This window comes from Cariama cristata, unplaced genomic scaffold, assembly GCF_000690535.1.
Source record: "Cariama cristata isolate BGI_N322 unplaced genomic scaffold, ASM69053v1 scaffold36238, whole genome shotgun sequence".
NCBI classification, from domain to species: Eukaryota; Metazoa; Chordata; class Aves; order Cariamiformes; family Cariamidae; genus Cariama; species Cariama cristata.
Window position 1 is genome coordinate 33,036 of NW_009632304.1, and position 16,069 is coordinate 49,104.

General features: G+C 40.7%; 1 protein-coding gene across 1 annotated transcript; it reads right to left on the bottom strand.

Annotated features, from left to right (window-relative positions):
• Positions 1 to 719: 719 nt before the first annotated feature.
• Positions 720 to 15,873, bottom strand: PLEKHS1 (pleckstrin homology domain containing, family S member 1). The gene is made up of 14 exons (XM_009706301.1): positions 15,843 to 15,873; positions 14,507 to 14,598; positions 14,286 to 14,392; positions 12,775 to 12,909; positions 11,339 to 11,414; positions 10,556 to 10,663; positions 9,764 to 9,859; positions 8,889 to 8,891; positions 6,125 to 6,229; positions 5,047 to 5,162; positions 3,516 to 3,725; positions 3,163 to 3,264; positions 1,591 to 1,726; positions 720 to 788 (listed from the first exon to the last, which is right to left on the bottom strand). The coding sequence occupies exons 1-14, from the start codon at positions 15,871 to 15,873 to the stop codon at positions 720 to 722; spliced, it is 1,386 nt and encodes a 461-aa protein (XP_009704603.1).
• Positions 15,874 to 16,069: the final 196 nt, after the last annotated feature.

The following is a 16,069-nucleotide window of genomic DNA, read 5'->3' on the forward strand; positions in this document are numbered from 1 at the left end:
CAGAGAGCAGGCCAGCCCTCCTCTCTCCCAGATCCATTCATTCATTCATTCTTCACTTAGGGCTTATTTTGGTTGCCAATGAACCCAAAGGTGCTCCAGACACTTTCCTTTTCTCTAACCAGCTCTTTTTCCTGTCATCGCTTGAATGTATTTTATGGCTGTAATATAAAAGGAGCATAACACAAAAGGAGGCCCCACTGAATAACTACACAAAACTTTAGTTACCAACCTTCCTTCTAACACTACAGCTCTCAGCTTGCTTTTGCCTTTCTGAAGCTAAGGGAAAACAAGCAAAAACATGGCTTTGTTACAAATGTAGGTTGTTTCTACATCCCTAACTGATCAGGGGTTTGGTATAAATCAATGTAACTCAGTGTAAAGAGGTAAGCAGAGGCGTGAATCGGTACTTTCTACTGAAGTACAAAGTATACACAGTGCAAAGGTTTCATCAACGATTCACGCCTCACTTTTTCTCATGTAACTGAAATGCATGCCAACACGAAATAAAAGCCAAACACATGCCACTCATGTCAACAAAACACATTATTAGGACATAAAATGAAAATGAAATCCACGTTCTCTGTTCTTTGTACTTCAGCAAGAAAAGATGTCTGGCAGCTCTAGAAGATAAAGATTACCTCCATAAACTATATATCACTTTCTTCTCCTTGATCTTTTCCCTCGAACTTTGGCACTTACTTAATCACTGAGGTCTTTTTTCAGGAACATGAGCAGCCTTTAACATGGAAGATATCTGAATGTGGAATCCTACATACAGTAAGTTTCACCTTAAAAAAGAAGATAAAAAAAGAGAGACATTTGTATAGCTTGTTATATCCTATCAACATCTGTGCTACTATCCGACTTGTATTTTAACTAGCTAAATAAAAATGACCTATTAAGAGAGATGAGTATTTTTTCCCTGCTGAGACTAGCTTTTTTTTTTTTCAGATAGCAACAGCATCTGAGGACCTTAACTTTCTCAGTAAAATTCAAATATGAATGTGTTCAGGTATGGGTCAGAGAACTGGATACTGAAATATGAGTCCATCTGAGAGAAACATAGGTATCAACATCTAGTAGATCACAGTGGTGTTAAGGCACCACTTAGAAATCTCTCACATTCTTCAAAAGAAGTGTATCACACAAGGAGATGTGTAGTGCTTGATAACCAACAGGAGGTAGGAGTCTAGGGCTCTGCCCTCAATACCCAAAACCACTATGAGAAACTACACATCCGCTGGAAGCAATTGTTTATTTCCCAAAGTTTGCAATTCACAGACCTTAGCCAAAAAATACCAAGTAACTCCAATTTATAGTTGCCCAGTAGTATCTCTTGGGCTTGCTCAGACTCTTTGAGATCAAGTTCTCAAACACAGCAGTGCTGACCTTGCATTCCCCAAATAACCCAGGAATAAGAGATGTTACATCAGCATGATGTTGAGGAGCTATTTGGTACTGAAATTATCCATGCCAAACTTAAAACAGAGTAAACTGGTTTGAATGGAGCCACTTGAAATGCAAAAAGCAACTTGCTTTCTCATTTGGCTTGATTCATTTGACTATCACCTTCAGGTTAGTCAAGCTTACCGCCTTTCTTGTGGACCTGCTGATGAAGAAGTAAGCCTCCTCCACGTCCTGGGGTTGCAGATCATTCACAGCCACTATATGGTCTCCATGGTTAAACAAACATCCCAGTCGGTGAGGACCAGTCCACTGTGAGACACTAGGGTATTTGGAGGACAGACAATAAAGGAAACACGCGGGATATCCAGTTACTGCTAACAGAATGGCAGTGGTTGAACAGGATTGCATTTATGGTACTGCCCTCTGGAAATAACACACAGGTTGAATGACTTTGCAAATTTTTGATCTGGTTCTAGCTGAAACCAAGCTGCTTCATCCATCCCAATGTGTCCTCCTAAAAGGGCACATGACACTGACATTGCAGCATGTTAACAAGTGAGACTGGTGCTAGCAAGGTCACCGGTGAAAATTGGGGATTCCAGTCCAAAAGCAGTGGGCCAGACTCGCTGTAGATGTTTTAGCCCGATGTTTGACTGAGATGATTTCTGAAGTCATCCCAAAAGAATGAAATTAATACTTATTAACACATGTTTTATCTGTGATATAACTGCAAGGATCAGAGATCAGTCGCTGTCCCGATGGGACCCTTATGGAAATTTCAGTATCTCTTTCCTGCCGGTCTCTGATAGACTCTCCTTGATGACAAGCTATTTAGGATTAGCTGACCTGACAGTCAGACCTAGTGCTCTGTTCCCTTCCAAAGCAAGCCCTAGATTCTTTCAACATGAATTTCCACTGAGAAAGCTCTGTAAATTCAGATGTAGATTCAGTTATTGAGGTGAGGTCCCATTTCCAGTCCCTTTTGCAATGGTATTTTTTCTTCTTGCTGACAGTGGCTGAAACAGAGCGACTTGCTGTGCACACAGTGCATCTGATCGGTGTGAATATGAGAGCAGCAGCAAACAGCAGTCTCAGTGCTGTGTGGCAGTGAAAGATCAACAGGAAGCACAGGAATATTCATTGAGCATTTTTTCTGCTCTATCCTCTTTATTCTAGTCATTGATATCGAAGGCATAGGGAGAGCACTCATTTCCAATGGGACTACTAGGAGGATGGATGTGATCTAGCCCATAACACTTACTTGTGAAAATCTCTGCCTAGCACAGCCTAGCACTGCTGGGATCAATTTAGAGATAATTTTGTGCTCACATCCAACTCAAGTCAGCTTGAGGCCTTGTTTACCCTATCACAAGATATAGCCCCTCACTGTATCTCTGAGATACACCATCATTGTGGTTCACCGAATCAAAGATAAAACTGATTATCAGAAATTAGATGATTTCACACCAAAATTAGAAGATAGCTTTTGGGGTGGGACTTCATTGCTAATTACTACACAGCATGCTGAGGGATCTTGATTCTACATAGCCCTTTTCAACAGCAGTTGAAATAGAAACTCAGTACATGAAGAGTCAGAAAGAGCAGAAAGGGATCACTGAAGTACCTGCACACACTGACCCTGTCCTGTTCTGCACTGCCAAAACTGTACGTGGATGTGTATGGTTGTACACTTCTGTACCTGATTGTCACTCATTCACATCTGACAGGAACCGTCACAAGCCATCCAGAACTTACCATATTTGTCCTGCTGCTTCAGTAAGTTTTAGGTAACTGTTAATATCAGCCAGGGGGACAAGAATATCCAACTTCTGCAGCTGAGTCTCATCTGTAACTTGACTGTGAGAGGAAACATCAGAGACCATAGAATCACAGAATCATAGAATATCTCAAGTTGGAAGGGACCCATAAGGATCATTGAGTCCAACCTCCTGCTCCTCACAGGACTACCTAAAATGAAAGCATATGACTAAAAGCGTCATCCAGATGCATCTTGAACTCTGACAGGCTTGGTACTCTTTACCTGTAACTCAACTGAAACCCATGAACATGTCTGTCTTCTTTGCAACAAAAATGGAGAAGACGCTTACCTGAGCAGTATAGACAACTGAACCACTGACAGCTGTACAGAATTTTGTCTCCTCTGGAGGGTTGTCTGCTGGCTGGTACTGCTTTCTGGGAATTTTAGATCTCTGTTTGCTTCCAAGTCTCTTGGGCATGCACTGTTATCATGGCATTTGGGAGGAGACGGGAGCCCATCACGTCTGCATTTGAACTGGCAACTCTCATCCAGCAATCTACTGAAGAGGCATGGTGATAAAAAATGGACTGGTTTGACCATTCCAGGCACTCTTGCTGTGTTTGAAGCTGAATTAAATAGCAATCAGTGAAGCAAAGAGTAACAAGTTCTTGTAGAATATCCAGTGGACAAAATTACAGCTAAGTAAAATAAACAGTCCTTCTAAAAATGGACCATAAATCCCAAAATAAACCTTTTCAGTATTTAAAGACTATTTGTTAAGCCTGAAAACATTCCAGCTAACAACATGCCTTGACAAAGAAACTGAGCACAGATTGTTGGCCTTGGCTGTACTGGCTTCTGCGGGGATGTAATGCTGTCCCCTGGGAGACACAATAACTCAGATGTGCTTGAACTCATTTTAAGTTTATTTGATGAGCCTTACAATACCTGGAGCCAGCTCCCTTCCATGTCCCAAACAAGACTGGAGTTAGTAGCAAAAGCTGCTCTTGGTATATTTTAACTCAGATGACATAGGCTTGTGAGGTTTTCATAGTAATTCCCTTCAGAGGCTCCCAAAGACACAGATGAGCTTGAATAAATCCATTGGAATAAACTAGTTTGTGGGTCTGCATTTCCAATTGCTTCCCACTATATAGCATAAGACCTGACTGTCCGTAGGTGGCAGGCCATAGCTAACAGCTAATGACCAGTCCTCTGGCTCAGGAGGTATGGTTTTACCATGTTGGCACACTTCTCTTCAGTATACTGTGCCATACCGTGGAGGCTGCAAGGTTTCCTTGTGGCACTACAGCTGTGACACAAAGTTCAGGTCTTTCTTTGTGACATGCCAAACACTGTACCTTCAAAGTACAAAGCATCAGGCCCATTCTTTGGATGGGAAAATGGAAGGAAAGAGATGACATTACCTACTCGGATCACATAATTTCTTACTGGAAAACCTGGGAGCTAATGCTCCATGTCTACCTTTCTCTCTTAACCACTAAATAATGCTGCCTGCTGTGGAGAGTACCTGTCTGAAAGGTTGCTGGAGCTTTGCTGGGGTATCTAAGTAAAGTGGTGGGCTATTATGTCATGAAAACCTAGAAAAAGCATGAGTCAACAAACAGTGCTGCATCCTACAGTTAGAGATTGTCTAAATGCAAGAGTTTGCAGTGTGAGTTTAAATTTCATGTTGATGAGTTTGAATTTCATTCTGGTATTCCCATGAATTCCGAACTTTCTGAATCAAGACCAAAGAAGGACTCATTCAAACAAGATTTAGCCTTTAGATATTGTTATGTAAATACCACAGATGACAGCTCTATCTGTACCACTATGTCACTTTTAATTTGCAAAACCTTAATGAAGTTGCTACTTACAGTGATTTCATTGACATGTAAATGTTTTCCTTTACTGGCTTCCTCTGCACTGGCTTCTCTTGCACAGGGACATCAGACCCAGCTGTAGGGTCAGGCTTTGATACTTCACTAGTGCACTGTTGGAAACACATAAGAACATAAGATGTTAATATAAACAGGAAAAATCTTCTTAATGTCTTTATTTTGTTCAGTGCTCATGCCATTTAAACACATCGGCTACTATAGCATGGCTTTCCCCAAATAAGTCAATCCCCAGAAACTATGAGCTAAAAAGGTGGTTGAAACTTACCGGTTAATGCTATCTGGTATTATTGACACTTTCAGATCAGGACATAACCAGCTATATTCTGAAGTACTACCACAAAGATTTTGTTGCGTTTTAATTTAAGCAGGTTGAAAAAAAGAGTCTTTACTGTGGGTGTGCTTAACTTAGATTATATGACAAAATCATATTGTTAATGTCCTTCAGTTAGCTGTACAGTCCTGGGAGAGAGGCTGACTGATGCAGTAGACTAGCCACTTAGCTTCTCCTGACCACTAACTACATGGGAAGCCTAGAGAAACTAGCCTCCCAAATCAGCTGTCAAAATTCGTTTAAAATTACCAGTATGATTCCTCCTGATCCCTTGTTTCACATGAAATGTAGATACCAAAATGTTTCCTACTGTTTTTAAAGTACTGCTTTGTTTTATGCAGTTTACTGATGCCTCAAAAGAATTAAATTTTAAACTACAGAAAAATAATGTACTGTTACATTTTCTAAATGAAATTTTCACTTTTGAAAAAAAGTGTTATACAACAGGCAAAAGCCATTTACAATGAAACAGGCAATTTAGGGATTTTCAACAAAATCAGCAATGTTTTTGTCAAAACGCCACTTTCTACCAGAAAGATCATTTGAATGAGTCTAGTGTATTTTCTTGTACAAATGAAAGCTCTATTACCTACTGCTTTATCTACATACTTCCTTTGTAAGGTACTAGTGGTTCCTCATACCAGTTCCTCTTTGGCTCATTACATGTCTCCTGTCTCCCTGGAGCTGTTAACAAACCAGCAGAACTCACAACTGATAAACTACCTTTGCTAAAATATTGATGGGAGTTTGGTAATAATCTTCGTTGTCCTTTTTGGTGTCTTCATCTGTATCTGACAACAGCAGATTTTCCTCACAAAAACTTTTATCCTGTTAAAAGAATGGTTTTGTATTTAGCAGGTTCAGATATACAGATTGTTTAACGTGTATTTTTCCATTCATGGAGAAGTAAGAGAGTCAGCAAATATCCACAGAAAACATGGGAAGACATCTTTCTCCTTGAAGTGAGATATGCTTACAGCCACTCTGTTTTAGAAACGAGGTTTCTATATTTGAGCTCCTACTTGTATTTTTGAGATCCACTGCACATGGACAAAACTGGCCACTGGTGTTCGTACTTCCCATAGACAGATTTGTGGTAACCAGGCAGTTGCAATTGATGCATGTTCACAACCTGTTATTTTGTTTAAAAATCAAGTGGGTTTAAACACTTCATGTATGAATCTGCATGCCTTCAGGGTCACTTGTGTGGAAAAGATTTTTTAATTTCCATTCAGTTCTAAAGTCCTTACCCTAGGAAAAAAATCTGTAGGAAATCTAGAAGTGGATTGGGATGTATTTGTCCCTTTTAAGCACCTTTTAACTGCTATTGAGTAAAGAATGAATTTGGGACTTCCCTGACTAATGAAAAGTATATTATCTCATACTCCTCCATGAACTAGAACATTCCCTGGAGGGCTGGAGATCTGACCTTTGTGTTCCAAGTGATATTCTGCCTTCATAAATACCTGAAATACTGAGTTTGTGGAAGTTTAGCAAGTTAAGGAGAAATTAATACCTCCACCAAGTTTACCTTTCTAAAAGTCACAAAGATAAATTATTTATTTTTATGTCTCCTTGTTGACTTCACTATAGTGAAGAGTATGGTAATTAGTATTTATCTGCCTCCCAATGCAATTCTCCATGCCATGTTTGTGATGCAACCTTTTTTTATCTCTCCACTTACATCCTTGGTTTCCATGGTGATCATTTTAATAATTGCTAAATAGGCCACAGAATATATTACTGTTTTCAAGGTAAAGTAAATTAAACTAATTACTTTCTTACACGTAAGGAGAAGAAACTGGCATTGAATAGAAATTAAAGATGATTAACGTATTTTTGTTCCTTGTTGTTATAAATGACATAAAAAGCAACTCATGCAGTAGGAGTCAGAACAAACTTGCAAACAGTCCTTCAAGAAGTGCATAACAAAACCACAGCAGGAACAGGACTATCTCTGTGGTCATGATCTAAAGTCATGAAGGAGTTTCCTAGTGATTTTTCAGGGGCTTTGGATCAATCAAACAAGAAAACACTTCGGTATAAGGGGGAAGACGAGGTGATTTTATGAAGTCTTGCAATCCTCCAACTCTTAGGAGAGCAGACAGCACTCATCAGCTTCCCAAACTGAGCCTTCAGCCACTGACAGTGGCTACCTTTTGCGAATTGCATAGTATTTCTCCTCGGCTCCATCACAGATTATAGGGATGATGGGAAGGAGAAGGATAAGCTGCAGCAGTTTGCCAACATCTCTGTTCCTCCAGGTGCTTTACCACCAGAGAAGTGCAGTTAACCTCAGTGTACAGTTATTCTCAACTGTCCAGCTAAACAAGTTCTTTAAGCCTCTGTTGAACCATGATGTGGATTTACATTAGAGAGAAAGTACACTATGGAGAAAATTGGCTGTAGCACAAGATGGAAATGATACCTGGAGAACAACTGAGTAATTGTTAATTATAGGCTCCTTAGGGAAAAGTTATGTGTTGCCCTTGGACAGAGGAACTTCTCTTTCAAAAAATCAGGTGTGTCTAACAGATCCCGAGAAAGATGCCTAGGAGCCTGCAATACAGTAACGTGCAGTACAGGATGATGCAAGCCAGGGCTCCTTATTTTGATGTATTTCATATATTGAAAGCTGTGTATCAAAATAGCTGATACTGAATTGCTGAGTCAGATGTGGTTTGGTAGCTCCAAAATGTGAGCTGAAAGGGAGCCAGGTCCCCAGACCTCTCCAGGGTCCCTACCTGCGTGACTAGACCTAACTGACATTGAGAGGCCTGTTTGGATGAGTAACAGCTACTGACTGAAGAGAAAAGATCTGGGCCTAGATGAGGGAACCACTGATAAAAAGCAAAATGAATCAGATACTAGAAATGTGGAGTCATACTTCTAAAAGGAAGTAAATGCAAGGGATTAATACGGAACTCAGCTGTCTAGACATCACTGAGCGGAGAATAGATCTGGAGATGTTAGCAGATGCTAAAATTATGAGGCAAGCGAAATATTTTTGTCGAATGAAAAAACATTTTTGTTTCTTGTTAGCTGTATGGCAAGGTTATTTATTTTCACACATGCTGAAACAGAAGTATAAGCTTCTTGCTATTTGCTCTGCTTCAGGCTAAAAAAGGTAAAATCCAAATTCCTTACCTTTTAACCCTCATGGTCAGTCTGTCCTAGTCCAAACAGCTGCATATAATACATGCTCCCTGAGGCATCATAAGTATGAGAAGAATTAATGAATGACACAGAAAAGGCATGCATAAGAAAGAGAAAGAAAGAGAGCCTTGGTATGCACCCAGAGCAGCACTAGTTAAAATCAGACTAAGGGTTAACTCAATGCATTTCAGAGCTCAGACTCACAACTGAATTATTGGAGCTTCACGGAGTACTGTGCATCAGCTGAGCTGTGCTAAGTGCCCATGGCATTGCAATGTAGTTTCAACTATTTTCTCTTGTTTCCACTAAGTTTAGTTGTATTATCTCATACTTGCTGCCAGCTTATATACATGGACGGTGACTGCAGTACATGATTTACCACCCTGTTAGCTATGATAGCAGAACAGATTCTTTTCCCCATATCTCAGCCACTCCAGATCATAGTCCAATGCATAAACTGCCAATAAAGATGGGTTTAAACTCAGCTGCCAAACTGCATACTGGTCTGGTGGAACCTTGGTTGTGCCTTCTGTTCTGTTGACTGCGCTGCAAAGGCAGTAATCCAGGGCAGACGATGGGTGAAAACCATCCGAAACTGCTGCAGGTGTTTGTTCAGAGAACACAGGTCAGAACATTGACCCAATAATACATGTTAACATTCACCGTTGTATCTTCTAAAATTCTTCCTGCCAGGTATGGAAGCTAAATTACTTGAAGTCATATTTATGCTAATAGAAGGTCAGTCTTGAGGTGTGCCTCAACTTAACAAGCCCTTGTTCTGTAGTTCAGTTATATTGATTCAATTGCTACTGGCAGAGGCTGCAGAAAGAAACCATTTAGGAAGACTGTGGCACAGCTGAGAAATGTGATGGGAGGAGCAAATCCTCAAGCAGTGTGACTTCAGAGTTTTCTTGATCAAGTTTGTGAGAGCTGCCACAAGTTGCAATTGTTGCACAGAAACTCTGAGGATCTGCCTCCAAGAAGCAAAGTAAATAAAGAGTATTCCAAGTAAGTTCTTAGGAGGTTATTTTCAGTGCTAACCAAGACAACAGACTAAATATTTAGGAAACTTTCATATGAAAACCAACTTGGTGTGCTGGGAAAGTAGGTGGATAATCTATAGTTACAGATAGTCAGGTGAGATAGAGCCAATAGTCACTTCTGCCGACCGAAGATGTGAAGAGCTGTTTGATTTGTTCTGCTCACCAGGCTTGGAAAAACTCCTCTTGGTGAGTCACACTGAGCCTGATGAGGGCCAGGATCTGAATTAGGCCTGTTCTTGTCTTCAGAGGAACCATTCTCCTGTATACAAAAGAAAAAAGTTGACTCCTCTTAAAGATACACTGGAGGTGCTTCACCTGCACTGAGCTTCCTCTAGCCGGGCCATTGCACATAGCTTTGTGACTAGTGAAAACCAACAATTCCTTTGCTGCTATTCAGCATGTCATCAGAGGACAGGGACAGCAATTGCTTTGGAACAGCAGCAATACTTTCCCTCCTTTCTATTTAAATATTAAGGGGGAAGATCTGGAAGGCACAGAGGAACTGGACCCGAACTCCCCTCTAAGCTTTATAGGCTGAAGAGAGAGACAAAGAAAAGCACAATCACAAAACAGGAGGAATGTGGCTAGCAGCTGCCAAAACAGTCATCACATGGCTTTGCCAAGGCATGTCAAAGTGAAATTTCAGAGGCTCACTTCATGATCACTAATCTTTGCCAGTCAGTTGAGAGAGCCAATGAGTATCATTTCTCATTGCCATCAACACCTGCCTTTACTTACATGCAGACTTTCCTCAAAAGCCTTTCCTTTGTGGGGATTCTCTGATGTTATCATCCAGGTCCTACTTGGGAACCCCACCAGAGAGCAGAACAAACCACCTGGGCACCCATTGCACAAGCTCTGAAGAACTTTTGATGGAAAAAAGCAACTATACAAATCAAATTTCACAGTCACCCCTAGGAGCAAACTCATTATTAAGGATGGCTAATGTGTTTACCTTCTGGTAGCTTTGCCTTTCCGGAAAATTGGTCATATCTATAGAATTCAAGAACAGTGGCAAAGAGGAGGGCCGGCTTCCAACTTCCAGATTTGGAAGTTCTTGGTTCTATAAATAAGATAACAGCAGTGTAAGAAGACAGGCACCTGATGAGCATGGGCTACAATGTACTAATGCATCCCACTAGTCCAAATGCTACTTCTAATGGTTCAGAGAAGTTGTCTGCATGGCGTTTTTCAGGCAAACATAAATCTGCTGTGCTTGCACTTGGAGATGACCGGAGCTGCAGGGATGTAAGCAGCTTAGTGCTGAGTCTGAACTAGTAGGTCTGGCTGGCTGACAAGGTGCAGAAACTTGGGCCTGAGCTTGAACTAACAGGGCTTCCAGCTGGTTCATAACATTGACAGACTAGATGTGGGTTGGTTTGCAAAACAGCATGTAAATATAAGCAAAAAGCACATGGTAAGAATAACACACAAGTTTTCATTCTGATGCATCAAAGGTGCAATTCATTGCAGCATAATGTCAATCACCTCTCAATTTCCATGTGACTTACTCTTCAAAGAGATTCCTTCAATGTAAAATCAATCCCAGCACAGACAGTTGTGGAATGCCTGCTTAATGCATAAAGCCAGGGTACAGGATTTATATGGAAAATGAATTTTTGATTAACCAAGGCAAGAGCCAACTTGCAAGGCCAAAATCAGGGAAATTCCTTTGCACAGGTTTCTAATGAAATGACAAATTTCTTTCTTTCTAAAATCAAATGCAGTAATGTGTCACCTGAGGGCAGCATCCTCCTCTTTTGGCCTTCTTGCAGACTGAAGATATCACAGTGACCCAGTCCTCTGTTTCCTGCCTGTAGTTTGGAACAACAGAAATGAAAACCTAGTCACAGGTAAAACACAAGGAAAACCCATTTGCCTTCCCACTTCTTCCTGTGGGGCCCAAAATAATGCATCCTGAAATCAATGGGGAAAATCTGCACCTTGCTTTCAAGAGATAGTGCTTGGGTGGCCACAGCCAGATGGAAGAGTTTGACCTCAGACAGGTGCAGCACAGGACTGGGAGCTAAAAGGTATGCAGCGGGGGCTGTGTATCCATGTGCAAGAGAAATAGAGGGAGAGAGATCGAGAGATGGGACAGTGCTTTCTGTATCATTTTCTGTGTGTAATGCTGCTCTGCTGAGTCCTGCCATAAAGACAGCTAACAAGGTTTGGGAATGCGTTTGGGTGAGTGGGACGAGAAACATGCTATGAAAGGAACCCTGAAGCCCTGTTTCATGTTGGTGGTGGATTTAGTCAGATTAATTCTGGAATGCTTCCCACTGAACATGGATTGTGAGAACAGTGCCCTGCGGGAAGGCGTGGGATGGCACGCTCAAGTAACACACAGGTATGTGTTTTTCTTCTGTGCTTATCAGCATTTCACACATCAGCTGTTCTGCATAAAGGCAGAAAAACACTTGACACGGTTGTGGCTGGGAAACTGAAGAGGAGAAGCTGGGAAACAGCAGCAGAGGAGCACTGTGCCAAATGTTCTCCCTCACCTAACTGAGCTTTGGCTGATCACCTTGACAGCAGCAGTTTCTGCCCTTGCTGAGGACTGGATTGCAGCCTGGGAAAGCAGGGAGCACACCACCCTGAGCAGTAAAGGCCCCAGTCATTCCTTTTGGGATCTGTTTTCCCTTGGGAGAATTTTCCCCTTCAATCTGCTTCACTTGATTAACAAGCTGCTTTCCAGGGCAACATGATTTCCTGTGATTTACCCATAAGGAGCAGAAGCTTTCCTAACTCCCAGTAGCCGCTGGGTGAGAAGACAAAGCTCTCTGCTCTTCCTTGACCTTTAATCGGTACAGTTTGACATGGCACTGCCATACTGATGTACTGCCACTGCCATCGCACTCCCAGCCGCATGTTCCCACTACTTTCACATATTGGACATTGTAACAGCATGGTTGCAGGGAAGGTTTGCTCACCTGTCTGAACCAGCAAAAATCAACCCAGCCATGGGGGAAAAAAAAATGACATAGAAAAGAGCAGTTTTCTGTTGGATCAACCAGCTGAATTGTTCATCGCAGTGCTGCACCATCAGTAGCTGAGACACAGGAAGGGATGGGAGCAACTGTGAAGAAGTAGGACCTTCCCTTGGGGCAGTGGCTTAGTTTTACGTTAGCTTAACTGTAATGTCATATTGCATTTGCATCTTTCTCTGCCTACCTGCTACTCCCAATGAGGTAGTAACATCTGTTTCCAGTACTGATAGACATCACCTGTTCAGGAAGGCATTTAAACATCTTCCTCACTGTTTCCATAATTTCAGAATTGCTTATGCCAACTTCGATATTTATGATTCTGTTAAGACAACCATAAAAAACATCCTATATAACTATACATCCATATGTACAAACATACACACACACACATATGTGTGTGTATGTGCATATTTTACTCTTAAGCACAGGATAATATGAGATCTGCATGGGAAAAGGTATACATTTTTCTACAGAAAAAACTCTCAAGAAAATAAGCACGCACATTCAAAACATGGTCTTTCAATGAAGAGAACTTCTGAGCACAAAAATAAAATCAACTTTTGCAAAGACTTGTGGCCAGATTTTGGATACTAATATCTGAAAAAAGGGGCTGTTGGTCTAACATAGAATCTTGAAAAGAAATTATAGTAAGAAAAATTCCTGGCAGATGTTTTTGAACCACTACAGAACAATACATTTGATTTGAAACCAATTGTATGTTAAGAGTGTTTTAATGGAAGGGAAGAGGAACAGACAAGAAGTACTCTGAATGGGTACTTAAATGGAAGCACTACCTCCATTAACTTCCAAGAAATTAAGTTAGTAAAAATAATAACAACAATAATGATGGTAATAATGTAACCACATACCACTAAGCAAGCTGGAATTTTTTCAACAGCTTCACAATGTAAATCCTTTTAATGGAAGAAGCACCACAGCAATGTGAGTCCAGTGACGTCCATGCCTAACAATTCCAGGAGCCTGGAGTATTAAGCTCCAGGTCTGACTGGTAAAATCTTTACATTTCCCTTTACCTTTCCTGTTTCCCTTCTATGTATCTCATACTACATGTGACATGGTAAAGGGTGCTAACACAAAGCCAATGACACCCATCTTTGCTGCAGTGGGCACTGTGCTGAGAGGAATGAAAAGACCAACCCAAACGAGCCAAGAAGAGCAGTTTCTTGGTGGGGTAAGAGGCAGTGGGCAGCCAGCATCAGCCCAAAGGACTATGTGACAGCCAGGAGACCTCTGCACAACTTTCAAAGCACTTTGTAAAGCCATAAGGTCGGAAAGGTTGTGTGCCACAGTTAAGAGTGGCATAGCTCATCTCTACTCGTATGTGAGTGAATGCATAACACTGTCCTCACAGGAGATAAAATACCTTCTACTATAGGAATACAGCCTTTGGGATCACAGAGCCAAGATGTCTGGTTTGCAGTTAGCACATCACCACAATAACTCACATAAATGTATCAAATTTCATCAAAGCAATTTAGGATTTTTACTTCTACATATATCACACACTGTAAGTTGCCCCCAAAGCCTACAGAAGCCCAAGGGACTCTTTTCTGGACTTCAGCAGGATTTGTATCAAGAACCTCAATCAGGAACAAGCGTCTGTACAATCAGTGGCCATTTAAGAGTGTTGATACATGACTTAAAATAAAAAGGTTATGCATTTGAGTTACATACTGATCAACAGCTATGGAGCCTTTTATGTTCTGGCCTTTTAGATACTTCAGGATGTAATTGCCTTTGCTGCACTTGGACAGGACAAAAAAACGCCTTTTCCAGGAATTCTGCCGAAGAGAAAGTAATTTGTCTCTCATTAAAATTCAGGATAGAAGAAATAACAGATGCTTGTTGAGGGATTGCTGGAATATGACTAGTATAGTCATACTGTGCTAGTATACCTGTGAGCTGAAAAGCTGAAGAGGTGGTGATTTGATGAGAAATCCATGCTTGCAGACTCCATCTTCAGGGCAAAACTTATTTTGAGTTCTCACTAATCAGAGAGAAATGAATGGCACCATTACTTAATTTGTTGCCAATTAATCTCTTACAAAGACCTGCTTGAACTGGAAATTGTTGCTGAGCACCAGGTTTCTGTGCTTAAATGGCCATAAAGCACATTACAATTAGAGAAGACAAACACAAATGAAGGCTATAAAATATAGGGCCAGGCCATGCTTACGTGATGTCAATGTTACCACTGACAACTGGCCCAAACTGTAAAAAAATGATAGTGACAGTGTAGGGGGCATGGAAGATAGGACCATCTATCTTATTTAACTGGTCTTATTTAGCTGCTGTAGTCTGGTCTTATTTAACTTCACAATTAGTGATCTGAAAGACAGTAAACAGCTCCCTAATGAATTTTGTGGGTGGCATTCAATTTGGATAGGTTGCAACACAGCTAAGGATAGATCATCTTACACTGTGAATCATGATGTGACAACAGCAAAAAGTCTTACACGTAAAATATGAGCTAAAACCTTGGGGGGGAAAAAATGTCTGAATGTATTTGTTTATGACCCTGCATACTCTGTGGCCAGCTGTAGTTTAAGATTCACATTTTCTAGTCACTGGTGGATTTCTGATAAAAATCTCAGTTTTATTAATGCACTTTAACACCCAATGAAAGGAGTGGCAATCTCATTCCATTTTTAAAGCTATAAACCATGTATGGGAAATTAAGATTTTTTAAGAATCTAGTGACTGAAAGGAGCACAGTCAACCTCATTTTGGTTCTTCCAGTAAGGAATAGTAGAGAATATACATAAGTTCTGGGAAATACAACATGACCAAACTTTGTGGTGATCCAAGAAACGCTTGGTTCTGAAATGCCATTTACTAATAACTTCAGTGGAGGTAAGGCTTCATCATCAGTGCCTTGGAGATACAGTCAGTATCTTCCTAGTTAATTTTTAAGGATTTTAAAGTTTTTTACAAATATCAGTTCAACCTCTGTGTCAAGGACAAGAAAAATTCTGCTATAAAGGGAAATGCTGCATTTAGGACAGATTCTTTAAGGAAGGAAGCAGAGGGACAGAATTAACACACAGTGTAAGTCTAGATGAGATCTCCAAATTTTTCAGTATGCTGTTTTCCCCTGTTTTTCACCTATTGTTTACCACAAAATCCTTGGCAGGTGGAGGGCAAAGAGGATGGTATCGTATATTGATAGGAGTGGATTGAAACCTGATTCAACCTTACTACTGACAAATCTTAGTAAATGGAATTTTGTACCTGCAGAATTTCTTTTACTTGCAGAAGCCATCTTGATTCTTTTTTCCACCCAGATAGTAAAGAGAGCAAAAGCCTTGAAGTTAATTCCTTTCGCTTTGCTTGCTGCTGAGCAGCATTTCACTGCACGCACGGTTGCCTGAGAAAATAAGAAATATCTCACAAGTGTTGATTTTCATAGTGATGATTAAACTATATAAAATAAACATAGAAAAATATATAATAAAGAA

Coding starts and splice junctions, on each gene's coding strand:
- PLEKHS1 (XM_009706301.1), bottom strand. CDS start 15,873: ATGGCTTCTGCAAGTAAAAGAAATTCTGCAG. Junction 11,415..12,774: donor TACCTCATTGGGAGTAGCAG/GTAGGCAGAGAA, acceptor TCCAAACTACAG/GCAGGAAACAGAGGACTGGG. Junction 10,664..11,338: donor GAGGAGGATGCTGCCCTCAG/GTGACACATTAC, acceptor TCTTATTTATAG/AACCAAGAACTTCCAAATCT.